General features: G+C 39.0%; 1 protein-coding gene across 2 annotated transcripts; it reads left to right on the top strand.

Moving 5' to 3' along the window:
* Window positions 1-206: 206 nt before the first annotated feature.
* LOC143861832 (cytochrome P450 CYP72A616-like) lies at window positions 207-11,341 on the top strand. 2 transcript variants are annotated; one of them, XM_077372771.1, is made up of 6 exons: window positions 207-549; window positions 1,396-1,553; window positions 8,091-8,153; window positions 8,384-8,628; window positions 10,028-10,415; window positions 10,673-11,341. In XM_077372771.1, the coding sequence occupies exons 1-4, from the start codon at window positions 276-278 to the stop codon at window positions 8,462-8,464; spliced, it is 576 nt and encodes a 191-aa protein (XP_077228886.1). In that variant the 5' UTR covers window positions 207-275; the 3' UTR covers window positions 8,465-8,628; window positions 10,028-10,415; window positions 10,673-11,341. The 2 variants fall into 2 exon arrangements, with proteins under 2 accessions (XP_077228886.1, XP_077228885.1); XM_077372770.1 differs by lacking the exons at window positions 207-549; window positions 1,396-1,553; window positions 8,091-8,153 and having other exon boundaries at window positions 8,196-8,628.
* Window positions 11,342-12,609: the final 1,268 nt, after the last annotated feature.

Genomic DNA, 12,609 nt, shown 5'->3' with positions numbered 1-12,609 from the left:
CTTGAGAAAGGACATATCCTTAGTTCAAGGGACTGTTTTCATTACAATTTAAAGAGAGAAATGATATATTCTCCCTCCAATTTTTTACCTGGGACAGCCCCCTATCTTTCACACAAGAGGAGGCTGTCCCTAGTAAACAAAAGGGTCGAATATATCGCTTCCCTTTAAAAACCACCGTTTGGTTATTTTATCTCGTGTCTCGTGTGTCAGTGGTGGAGCTTTTCTCTACTTGGGGAGTGAGTCGAGTGACCACTGAGCCGAGACTGTAAAAGAAAATGGGTGATTTGCTCTCAATTGCTCTCTGGATTTCTTGTGTTTTGCTGGTTTTATGGATTTCAAGATTAGTGTATTCGATTTGGTGGATACCCATGAAGCTGGAGAGGTATTTGAAGGAGCAAGGGATCAAAGGCCCTCCCTATAAATTGTTGTACGGAAGCCTCAATGATAACATCAACTTGGTCAAGAAAAAATCATCAAAACCTATGAATCTGTCTCACCAGATTGTTCCACGTGTCGCTCCTTTCCTATATGAAACGGTGAAGAACTACGGTAATCTTTCATTCTTGTTCTACTTTGTTTATTTTTTTGAAAAAGTTTGTTTCCATTTTAAAACTTATTTTCAGTTTGTGGGTTTTCTTGATTAAAAACTTGTTTCCTTGGATTTTATATTAAAAGGTTCTTGTCCGATATTCACCAATTTTGCTTTCACTTTATGTTTTTAGTTTATCTAGTTTTGGTTTGTAATATCTGATTCGTTTGGGTGCAATTTGTCGTAAACTTGCAATCTAGTTACATTAGAATCCAATTTTTGTAACTGGGGATGTAATCTAATTGGATTATGGGTGCAATTCATGTCAACTTTTATTGCAAGTTTACTGAGAAATTGCACCTGAAATCCGATTAGATTGCAGACCCAATCTTGGTGTGCAATCTGGTACGAGTTTACACAAATTATACCCTTGGGCTTGTTTTGTGCAATCTGGTCCAATTAGACTGCACATCCAAACTAGTCCTTGGGCTTGTTTTTACCTTCCTTTATTGAAATTTAATAGATTGAAGTTGGATAGTTATTAAATCTATCATAGCTTATTTCTGTTCACTCAAGTTAGATTTTGAAATGGGATTTTGATTTTTAATGAGTCCCACATGACAATATTATCTTTTCTGTTCTGCTTCAAATGATTTTCAACATCTTCTCTTGGAACATTCTATTGCATATTATCTAAGCAGGGCTTCTAATTAAAGATTTCTTAGTTTCCATAGCTGTTGCAGCAGAAAGTTTTGTCTTGGGCTTTTTTAGTTTCCATAGCTGTTGCACTAGAAAATCTTGTCTTTTCCTTTGAGTTTTTTCATCAGTCCTTGTAATTACTAAAATTCTTAGGCTGTAAAACGCAGGTAAACTATCTGTAATTTGGATTGGAACAACTCCCAGGGTGAACATCATGGATCCAGAGCTGATGAGGGAAATTCTCTCGAACAAGTTTGGTCACTTTGCAAAGCCAAAATCAAACCCGCTCGTTAGGTTGTTGGCAACAGGGCTCGCAAACTATGACTGTAACGACCCGATTTCCGTCGTGTCGCTACGAGCAAAAGAAAGTAAAAATCATGGAAATATTTTTTTTTTTTTTTTTTTATACAAGCATCAACGACGATCCCGATAGAATCTTATTACAACTTAAAAATGATACATGACGTAAGACGTCAAAATGCAAGGACTCCAGGAACGAACTCTCTGATCACACAGTCCCTTATCCCATGGTTCCTTCATTTGCAAATGCTCCGCCATCTAATGCCTCAACCCCTGTGGTGGAGGAATCAACGTCAAAGCAGGGTCATCCAAAGACCGAGCAGAGTAAAAGAGACAATATAAACAGTGCATACAATATAATCCACATTTTCAATAATGTCTAGAAGCAATATAATAAAGATTACAATGCCCATGGCAATGACAATAATTTCAATGTATGCTATGCATGCAACAATTATGAGACAGCACATTCCCCAGGTACATCCGGCTTTTCCCCCATTTATTTTTCTGTCAGTTCTTTTCTGACTTTTTCATTTTCTTTTATTTTTTTCTGCCGGTGTCCTTGCCGCACGGCTAACCACTACCCCTGTCTGAAGGCAGTGACGTTATGGACTTGGATTACGGTCTCGCATGTAATGCCGAGCCGGGGATACTATCCCTCGGGGATACTTTCCCTTTTTGGTTGGTTTGCCAACGAAAGGCAGTACACGCTTCTCGCGTTGGCCTTTGGACCTTAGGTCCCAGGATGATTCCACCACACCCTTATGTTCCCCTTCACTCTCCCCCATGTATGCAACATGTATGCAATTACTTACCTTTGCCTTTCTTCCTGCATTCATTTCAATTCATTTGATTCCAGCATTCATTTCAATTCATTTGATTCCAGGCAAGCGAGTATAAATTCACTAAGCAGGTATTTATCAGGCAATTTATAAGCAGAGCTACATTGCATAGACAATTATATTGAACACCATTACAAGACAAGGTCTAGCTGTCACCTGCCTTTTCTTATAGTCGCAGTAGGACGAGATGGCTCCTGTAGGCAAATAAGTGAAATAGGTCAACTTATTTTAGTCTAGGTCCTTTTAATATCACACAGACAACACTTGTCCTTTCTGTGTCCATTTATGTCCTAAAATAAGGTTCCCTGTGTTCACTATTCATGTGGGCCCCACATGCTACTATTCATGTGGGCCCCATCATGTCACTATTTATGTGGGCCCTGCATGTCACTATTTATGTGGGCCCCATCATGTCACTATTTATGTGGGCCCCATCATGTCACTATTTATGTGGGCCCCATCATGTCACTATTCATTTCACCATAAGTTGATAAAGTTTACTTTACGGTTACTATGCTAGTATTTCACCGTTAAGTATATAGGTGGTAGAACCAACCATTACTTTATCCATATAGGTGGTAAAACCAACCATTACTTCAAATAAAATATAGGTAGGTGGTAGAACCAACCATGAAAGAGATCATTAAATAATTTAGGTGGTAGAACCAACCATTGAAAGAGATCATTGCTTTCAAATAATTTTAGGTGGTAGAACCAACCATGAAAGAGAGACTATTATAAAAGACTTACTTGGTAGTGGATTTTCTTTTTCCTTCTTCTCTCTCTCTTCCTCTTTCTCTTTCTTCTCTTCTCTTCCTCTCTCTCTCTCTCTCTCTCTTCTCTTCTCTTCTCTTCTCTTCTCCTTTTCTTCTCCTCCTCCTCCTCTATTTATAGACATTTTTTTTGCATAGTACTTTTTGCATAGTAAAGACTATTTACTATTTTAAATTATTATTTCTGTCGGTCAATAGTATTTTTGCATAGTACTTTTGCATAGTAAAAACTATTTACTATTTTAAAATATTATTTTCGTCGGTTAACAGTATTTTGCATAGTTAATAATATTTTTTTATTATTAATTTTGTCGGTCAATAGTATTTTTGCATTTTTTTATTATTATTTTCGTCGGTGCGATGATATTTTCGTTTCCACTAGGGATGGGTCCCGCTGGTGGTAGGACCCGCTGGTCGTGGGGCCCGCTTGTGTGGGACCTACTTGTGTGAGACCTACTTGTGTGGGGCCCGCTGATGTGGGGCCCGCTGATGTGGGACCTACTGATGGTGGGACTCGTTTGTAAATAGTACTCGGTGGGTCCTACTGTGAATAATACTTTTAAATAGTGTATCTCAATAGTGAACTTGCATAGTATTTCTGCATAGTAATCTCGCATAGTGACTATTGTGAATAGTGACTATTGGAAATTTTTAACATATATATATATTTATTCCGTTTTTGTTGACATCTGGGGCGGTGGCTTAGTGGTAGGAAGCCGTTCAATCTTAGCTTAGACTTGGGTTCGAATCGTGTACGCCCCATTATGCCAGATGTCCTCATGCCCGATTAACTTGGGGAAAATGAGTAATGGCCGATGATTACCCACCTATGAGGCCATTTTTATATTTATATATATATATATATTTTACCGGTTCTTACATTCTACCCCCCTTAAAAAAAATTTCGTCCCCGAAATTCACTATTCGCATAGGCTATCAATTACCATACCTCACAACTTGAGCTGAATCTGGGATCAATACGCTCCATCCTGTACCTTAGTATCGTCGTTGACAAGGGCGAAGAAACGCCTCTCAGTTCCTGGTGGTGCGTTCTTATCTTGAGCCAGAGGATGGTATTGATTTCCTTTTCTTTGGTGTTGCTGTGGCGGAGGTGGGCGGTTCTGAATATAAGTCGCTGCCTTAGGGCAGTCCCTCCTCCTGTGATTAGGGTCTCCGCAGTTAAAACAAACTGTCATGGTTTTCCAGCATTGCCCAGCGTGGATCTTTCCACAGTGGGGGCACAAGGTCTTTGATGGTGGACCATCATCCGTTCTCTGCTTTTTGGGTGGAGGTCCTTGATTTCTATTAACAATAGATTGAGATCTAGCTGCCTGTACTGACTTCTCACAGTCTTCTGCCACCTCGGCCTTTTCACAGGCTTCTGCCAAGGTCTTAGAACCAAGGTTAACGATACTCGCCTTAATGGAAGGACGAAGACCGCTAACAAATTTTCTAACCTTATCATTTTCTGTCGCTGCATAACCCGGGGCATAGCGCGACAAAGCCCTAAACTTGGCCCCATATCGAGCCACCGTCAACGTTCCCTGTTTTAGTTCTGCAAACTGTCCTGCTAACTGGTCCTTGACATGCGAAGGGAAAAATTGATTGTTGAATCGTGATTTGAACTGGTTCCAAGTTTCGTTCCTAACCGTCGGGTAATTTTCTTCTACTGTTTGCCACCAAACACCGGCATCGTCCTTTAGTTGGAATGATGCAAGGCGGATCCTTTGAGTATCAGTGCAATTCATTACTGCGAAGATCCTTTCCATTTCAACTAGCCAATGGTCAGCTGCTAAGGGTTCTCCTTCTCCATTAAATTCAGAGGGATGGTAGTCCCTGAACTGTCTATGGACTTGAGTGGTATCCTCATGATATCTTGGCTCCTGACGAGTCCCAAGGCTCGCTGCAATGGCCTGAAGAGCTGCTTGATTTGCCTCTTGATTTGTCCTGAGGATTTCAGCCAGTATTTGTAGGCCATCTTGATTCTGAGTCTGAATTGGGACCTGGGTATTGTTGTCAGGCGCAGGAGCTTGGTTAGTGTTGCCATTCCTGCCAGTTTGCTTCCTTCTTGGATACATCTATAAGATTCAAGAATACATGGAATGAGGAGAAAATTATGGGTCAGAACGAAATCTCTTTATTTCCCAACTAAATTTCGAGGTACCATGAAGTCTCTAATCAATTGTTTACTTACTAAGGTTTTTAGGGTAGTTCTCCTATCTCGTTCGAATTCTCGGTTGACCTTAAAGGTGTGACGTATCATATGTCACCTATTACCTATCTAACCCAAATTAACGACTCAACCCACAAGCACCAGATTTTCCGTAAACCCGGGAATGGGGGTCTACAACATATAATCCAGGAACTTTCTCTCTCCGCTTCCGATGTGGGACTATTACAATCCACCCCCTTTACAGGGCCCAACGTCCGCGTTGGCAGATCGTACTAGAGGAGGTACGGCTCTGATACCACAACTGTAACGACCCGATTTCCGTCGTGTCGCTACGAGCAAAAGAAAGTAAAAATCATGGAAATATTTTTTTTTTTTTTTTTTTATACAAGCATCAACGACGATCCCGATAGAATCTTATTACAACTTAAAAATGATACATGACGTAAGACGTCAAAATGCAAGGACTCCAGGAACGAACTCTCTGATCACACAGTCCCTTATCCCATGGTTCCTTCATTTGCAAATGCTCCGCCATCTAATGCCTCAACCCCTGTGGTGGAGGAATCAACGTCAAAGCAGGGTCATCCAAAGACCGAGCAGAGTAAAAGAGACAATATAAACAGTGCATACAATATAATCCACATTTTCAATAATGTCTAGAAGCAATATAATAAAGATTACAATGCCCATGGCAATGACAATAATTTCAATGTATGCTATGCATGCAACAATTATGAGACAGCACATTCCCCAGGTACATCCGGCTTTTCCCCCATTTATTTTTCTGTCAGTTCTTTTCTGACTTTTTCATTTTCTTTTATTTTTTTCTGCCGGTGTCCTTGCCGCACGGCTAACCACTACCCCTGTCTGAAGGCAGTGACGTTATGGACTTGGATTACGGTCTCGCATGTAATGCCGAGCCGGGGATACTATCCCTCGGGGATACTTTCCCTTTTTGGTTGGTTTGCCAACGAAAGGCAGTACACGCTTCTCGCGTTGGCCTTTGGACCTTAGGTCCCAGGATGATTCCACCACACCCTTATGTTCCCCTTCACTCTCCCCCATGTATGCAACATGTATGCAATTACTTACCTTTGCCTTTCTTCCTGCATTCATTTCAATTCATTTGATTCCAGCATTCATTTCAATTCATTTGATTCCAGGCAAGCGAGTATAAATTCACTAAGCAGGTATTTATCAGGCAATTTATAAGCAGAGCTACATTGCATAGACAATTATATTGAACACCATTACAAGACAAGGTCTAGCTGTCACCTGCCTTTTCTTATAGTCGCAGTAGGACGAGATGGCTCCTGTAGGCAAATAAGTGAAATAGGTCAACTTATTTTAGTCTAGGTCCTTTTAATATCACACAGACAACACTTGTCCTTTCTGTGTCCATTTATGTCCTAAAATAAGGTTCCCTGTGTTCACTATTCATGTGGGCCCCACATGCTACTATTCATGTGGGCCCCATCATGTCACTATTTATGTGGGCCCTGCATGTCACTATTTATGTGGGCCCCATCATGTCACTATTTATGTGGGCCCCATCATGTCACTATTTATGTGGGCCCCATCATGTCACTATTCATTTCACCATAAGTTGATAAAGTTTACTTTACGGTTACTATGCTAGTATTTCACCGTTAAGTATATAGGTGGTAGAACCAACCATTACTTTATCCATATAGGTGGTAAAACCAACCATTACTTCAAATAAAATATAGGTAGGTGGTAGAACCAACCATGAAAGAGATCATTAAATAATTTAGGTGGTAGAACCAACCATTGAAAGAGATCATTGCTTTCAAATAATTTTAGGTGGTAGAACCAACCATGAAAGAGAGACTATTATAAAAGACTTACTTGGTAGTGGATTTTCTTTTTCCTTCTTCTCTCTCTCTTCCTCTTTCTCTTTCTTCTCTTCTCTTCCTCTCTCTCTCTCTCTCTTCTCTTCTCTTCTCTTCTCTTCTCCTTTTCTTCTCCTCCTCCTCCTCTATTTATAGACATTTTTTTTGCATAGTACTTTTTGCATAGTAAAGACTATTTACTATTTTAAATTATTATTTCTGTCGGTCAATAGTATTTTTGCATAGTACTTTTGCATAGTAAAAACTATTTACTATTTTAAAATATTATTTTCGTCGGTTAACAGTATTTTGCATAGTTAATAATATTTTATTATTATTAATTTTGTCGGTCAATAGTATTTTTGCATTTTTTTATTATTATTTTCGTCGGTGCGATGATATTTTCGTTTCCACTAGGGATGGGTCCCGCTGGTGGTAGGACCCGCTGGTCGTGGGGCCCGCTTGTGTGGGACCTACTTGTGTGAGACCTACTTGTGTGGGGCCCGCTGATGTGGGGCCCGCTGATGTGGGACCTACTGATGGTGGGACTCGTTTGTAAATAGTACTCGGTGGGTCCTACTGTGAATAATACTTTTAAATAGTGTATCTCAATAGTGAACTTGCATAGTATTTCTGCATAGTAATCTCGCATAGTGACTATTGTGAATAGTGACTATTGGAAATTTTTAACATATATATATATTTATTCCGTTTTTGTTGACATCTGGGGCGGTGGCTTAGTGGTAGGAAGCCGTTCAATCTTAGCTTAGACTTGGGTTCGAATCGTGTACGCCCCATTATGCCAGATGTCCTCATGCCCGATTAACTTGGGGAAAATGAGTAATGGCCGATGATTACCCACCTATGAGGCCATTTTTATATTTATATATATATATATATTTTACCGGTTCTTACAATGACGGTGAGAAGTGGGCTAAACACAGGAGGATCATTAACCCAGCCTTCCACCTAGAGAAATTGAAGGTTACTTCCCATTTGATAACACTGAACATTTGTGCTTTTATTTAGAACATCAACCAAACAAGACCTGTTTCTTTCATGAAAAAGACATTCAAAAACTGAAATGTGATACCATGGAAAAAGAAATGAAACATATTAAAGAAGTACCATGATTTATATTTCAACAAATACAACTGTTTAGTTTTTTGGTGATACCTGGTATAGTTAAATTTTCTCTTTTGTGTTTGTTACAGAGGATGCTACCAGCTCTCTGTGCTAGTTGTAGTGAAATGATTAGCGGATGGGAGCGCTTGGTTGGTTCTCAAGACTCATGAGAATTAGACGTGTGGCCTGAACTTCAGACTTTAACTGGAGATGTGATTTCTCGGACCGCATTTGGGAGCAACTACAAAGAAGGGAGGCGGATATTCCAACTCCAAAGAGAACAGGCCGAGTTTCTGATCCTAGCTGTTCAGTCCATATACTTGCCAGGCTTCAGGTTTGTTTTCCTTTTTACTTGCTTTCTCTCACTCATGTTCGTCAGCAATAAGAAAAGCATATCAATAATGCAAATTCATGGAATAGAATTCCTACACTAAAGTACCATTGAATCTTTTTAAACCACTCTATAAGCTAATGGCAGGAAAAACTTCCACTCCTATCTTTGGATTTTAATGCTTAATGGTAGAAATTTTGTGAATTGTCAAAGTTCTGATTCAAAACTTTGTTTGTTATTAATATTTTGACACGCCTACAGTTTGTTGTTTGAAACAAAATTTGATTTGTCTCAAGGACGGCGTATACATATGTACTGTAATCTTACTATCGGTCATATATTTCTTGCTTTTGTGTTTATCTTATTGTGGACTTTTAAAAAAATGATTCTGAAATTTTTTTTAGTGTTTCATTTATGAAATAGAATCAATTTAACCCCTATTCTGGCTAACACTAAGGCCCTGTTTGGATTTCAGGATTTTCTTGAAAAGTACGGAAAGGAAAAACTTCTTTCCAGAATTTCCTGCTTTTCTGCTGTTGGATTAGGTAGAGAAAAATAATAACTTAAACCACTGCCGTTCAAGTTTTATTTAGAGGGACCTTTAATTTATGATGATATCCCTCAAAATAAGCCATAACCATATCACTTCCCTCTGAATCATGGAAAGGAAAACAAAAAAATTTCTTCCAGAAAAATTCTTCCTATAATCTGAACAGGGCCTGAATATCTAGCCTTCTTAGTTTACTATTTAAGTTCCATTACTGGAGCACTTCTGTACCCTAAAATTCTAATGATGTAATTCCTTATCTAGCACATTTATGTAGTTTCATTTCTGGAGCGCTTTGCTCCTGCTGTTATATCCATTGTCCTAAATAGTGGAGATGCAACCCAATTTTCCTCTTGGTTGTCCCCCTGCTGCAAAATGAAGCTTTCACACAAGTGAGTGTGCAAGTTACCTAGCTTAGTTTTGGTTTTAACCTAGCTTAGTGTTAGTTTTAAAGACTCTTCGATGTCATCTCCAATATTCACAGGATCTATTGAATCTAACCCTTCCTTTTACCCTAAAACTTTTCATATCAGGATTCTATCAACCATAATATAATTTTCTGATTATATTATATCTTTACCTAAAATTGGTAACATAATGATGATCTTCAGCGAAGTTACAAATAGTAATCATATGCCCAATATGATATTTGGTACTTGAGCACCATTGACAATACTAGAAAAGATAAGTAGTAGTAGTAATTTAACAGAGGCAATATATGGTGTGGTTAAGGTAGATGAAGACGGATGTAGTTAGGGACTTAAACTTCTAGGCTATGCTGAGTAACCCTTCTAATTCCATAATTATCATAAACTGTATATTCTATTACTTCACTAACATTATCTATTGATACAGGTTTTTGCCCACAAAGAGGAACAATAGGAGAAATGAAATTGACAGAGAAGTGAGAGCTCTGTTGACGGGTATGATCAAGAAAAGAGAAAAGGCCATTAAATTTGGAGATGTCAATAACGATGACTTATTGGGTTTGCTAATGGAATCCAACTTTAAAGAGTTTCAGGAAAATGAGAACTCTAAGAGCAGTGGAATGACGATTGAAGATGTGATACAAGAGTGCAAGTTATTCTACTTTGCTGGGCAAGAAACGACATCCGTTTTGTTGGTTTGGACAATAGTCGTGTTGAGTATGCATCCATCTTGGCAACAACATGCAAGGGAAGAGGTTTTACAAGTCTTTGGGAATAACAAACCAGATTTTGATGGCTTAAACCACCTAAAGACTGTGAGTAATTGCTTGGTTCATTCTCTTCAATATATTAACTTGTGCGGAGGCATAGGTAGATGCAATCCCAGTCTTTTGAATTTAATCCCATAGACTAAAGGGAGAAATGGTTTGTTCACCTAAGCCAAATTTGTTGGAAGCCATCTACTTGTTCACTTCTTCGATTCAATCTAAACATATTAGATATTTTAATATGCAATGTCACAATGATTTTTAACACCATATGGTGTCTGAAATTCTTGAAATATCTAATGCAGGTAACCATGATTCTATATGAGGTTCTCCGGTTATACCCGCCGGTGGCTTCAGTTGTTAGGCGCACATACAAGAGAATGAGACTTGGAGGAATCGACCTCCCACCTGAAGTACAACTCTCTCTTTCAACTCTCCTTATTCATCATGATCCTGAATTATGGGGCGATGATGTGGATGAATTCAAACCAGAGAGATTCTCAGGTGGCGTTTCAAAGGCATCAAAGAATCAAGCTGCATTATTCCCCTTTGGTTGGGGCCCGCGTATATGTATTGGGCAGAGCTTTGCCTTGATAGAAGCTAAGCTCACTTTGGCCATGATTCTACAAAAGTTCTCATTTAAGCTATCGCCCACCTATGCTCATGCACCTTACTCTGTTATAACCATTCAACCCCAACATGGTGCTCAAATTATCTTACAAAAACTCTAAGATAATCTTTTCCATCACCATCCTTGATTACTGCCAGCATCGCTCATTATCATTTTCAACAGTTCTAAATTCTACAGATCCAAGGAACTCCCTTGTAAAGCTGCTTAATTTCGTACTTGTATCGTTCAGCTGAATTGAATCCAATGTGTATTTTCTATGCGCTACAACCCACCTTCATGACATAATACTTTCTGTTCATCTGAGTGAGGGCAAATACTAGGAGGTAACGTATTTCGAGGTAAAGCATTTTGGCGTAATCTACTTACCCTTTATTAGTTTTGTTAAATTTTAAAGTGTATGTTTTGGGTAGCTTTATTTTATTTTTATTTTGAGTGTTGTAGTTAGGGCAAATATGTACTTTTGTGTCCATGGGCATGTTGGTCTTTTTGCCTAGCTTGCACATGTGTGAGCCACACATGTTTGCTCCATCTTTTCCCACTACCTACCTATTTCAAATTCAAACCTTTACTTGGAACTCCAAACCCACTACTTCTCTAAGCATTAATGACACCACTTTCCCATACCCACTACCACTTACCTAAGCTATTTTCTCTTTACTTTCCTTGACTAAGCCTATTCTCATTAACTTCATTTTGGTAGAGATTCTCCACAACCTAGACCTCCATTGAAGCTCCATTGAAGCTCTTTTGTGTGAAACTTTTCTCTTGAAGCTTTCTTCTTTTTATTGTTGTTTATCTTGTAGTGTTGTTCTTTCTATCATATATTGAAGCACATCTCTTTTGGGCATTGTTCTTCTTCTACTTGGTTGTTCATCTTGGGCTAGTTTAAACTTTGGTTTCACTATTTGAGAAGAGGATTTTCCGGTGTTGTGAAATCCGTCTTTCTCTATATGGTATCAAAGCCACAAGGGTGGTAGTTGGTGCTTGTCAAGATATCCTTGGTGAAGATGTTCAATCGGTGCTTTGAACATGGATATGAGTGGAAGGGTTAGTGGACTCGGCATTGAGTTGCTAAATCAATCAAACTACAAGATATGGAGAACATGTATGGAGTCTTATCTTGTGGGAGAAGATTTATGGGAGGTTGTTTGTGGCAATGCCGTTGTAGCTCCGGAAGACACATAAGAAAATGCCTATGTATTGAAGGCGTGGAGGATGAAGAATGCTAAGGCCGAATTTCTTTTGAAGAGGTCTATTTCGCATGACTTGTTTGAGCACATCATTGGGTGTAAATCGGCAAGTGAGATTTGGACTACTTTTGATGGATTGCTTAACAAGAAGAATATGGCTCGTCTACAAATGTTGATAAAATGAGTACAAATGATGGCGCTTCAATTTGGCATGCTAGATTGGGTCATATTAGCATGGATAAATTGAAGGTCATGGTGATTAAGAATCTAGTGATTGGGCTACCAAATTTAAATTCCTTTGGTAGTGGAAAGGTGTGTGAGGGTCGTCAATATGGTAAGGCACATCGTCTTCCATTTGATAAGTCTCTTTCAAGGTGCAAGGCCCCATTGGAGCTTATCCATAGTGATGTAATGGGACCTT

Source organism: Tasmannia lanceolata, unplaced genomic scaffold (assembly GCF_043159265.1).
Source record: "Tasmannia lanceolata isolate RefF3 unplaced genomic scaffold, GAP_Taslan_0.1 ptg000037l, whole genome shotgun sequence".
In the NCBI taxonomy this organism is placed as follows: domain Eukaryota; kingdom Viridiplantae; phylum Streptophyta; class Magnoliopsida; order Canellales; family Winteraceae; genus Tasmannia; species Tasmannia lanceolata.
Note: the sequence above shows the minus strand (reverse complement) of the source record. Positions and strands in the feature narration are given on the sequence as shown.

Bases quoted from the DNA above. Each gene is read 5' to 3' on its own strand.
- LOC143861832 (XM_077372770.1), top strand. From the start codon at position 10,098: ATGATCAAGAAAAGAGAAAAGGCCATTAAATTTGGAGATGTCAATAAC. The intron at 10,416-10,672 runs GTGAGTAATTGC...TATCTAATGCAG, and splicing joins GCTTAAACCACCTAAAGACT to GTAACCATGATTCTATATGA.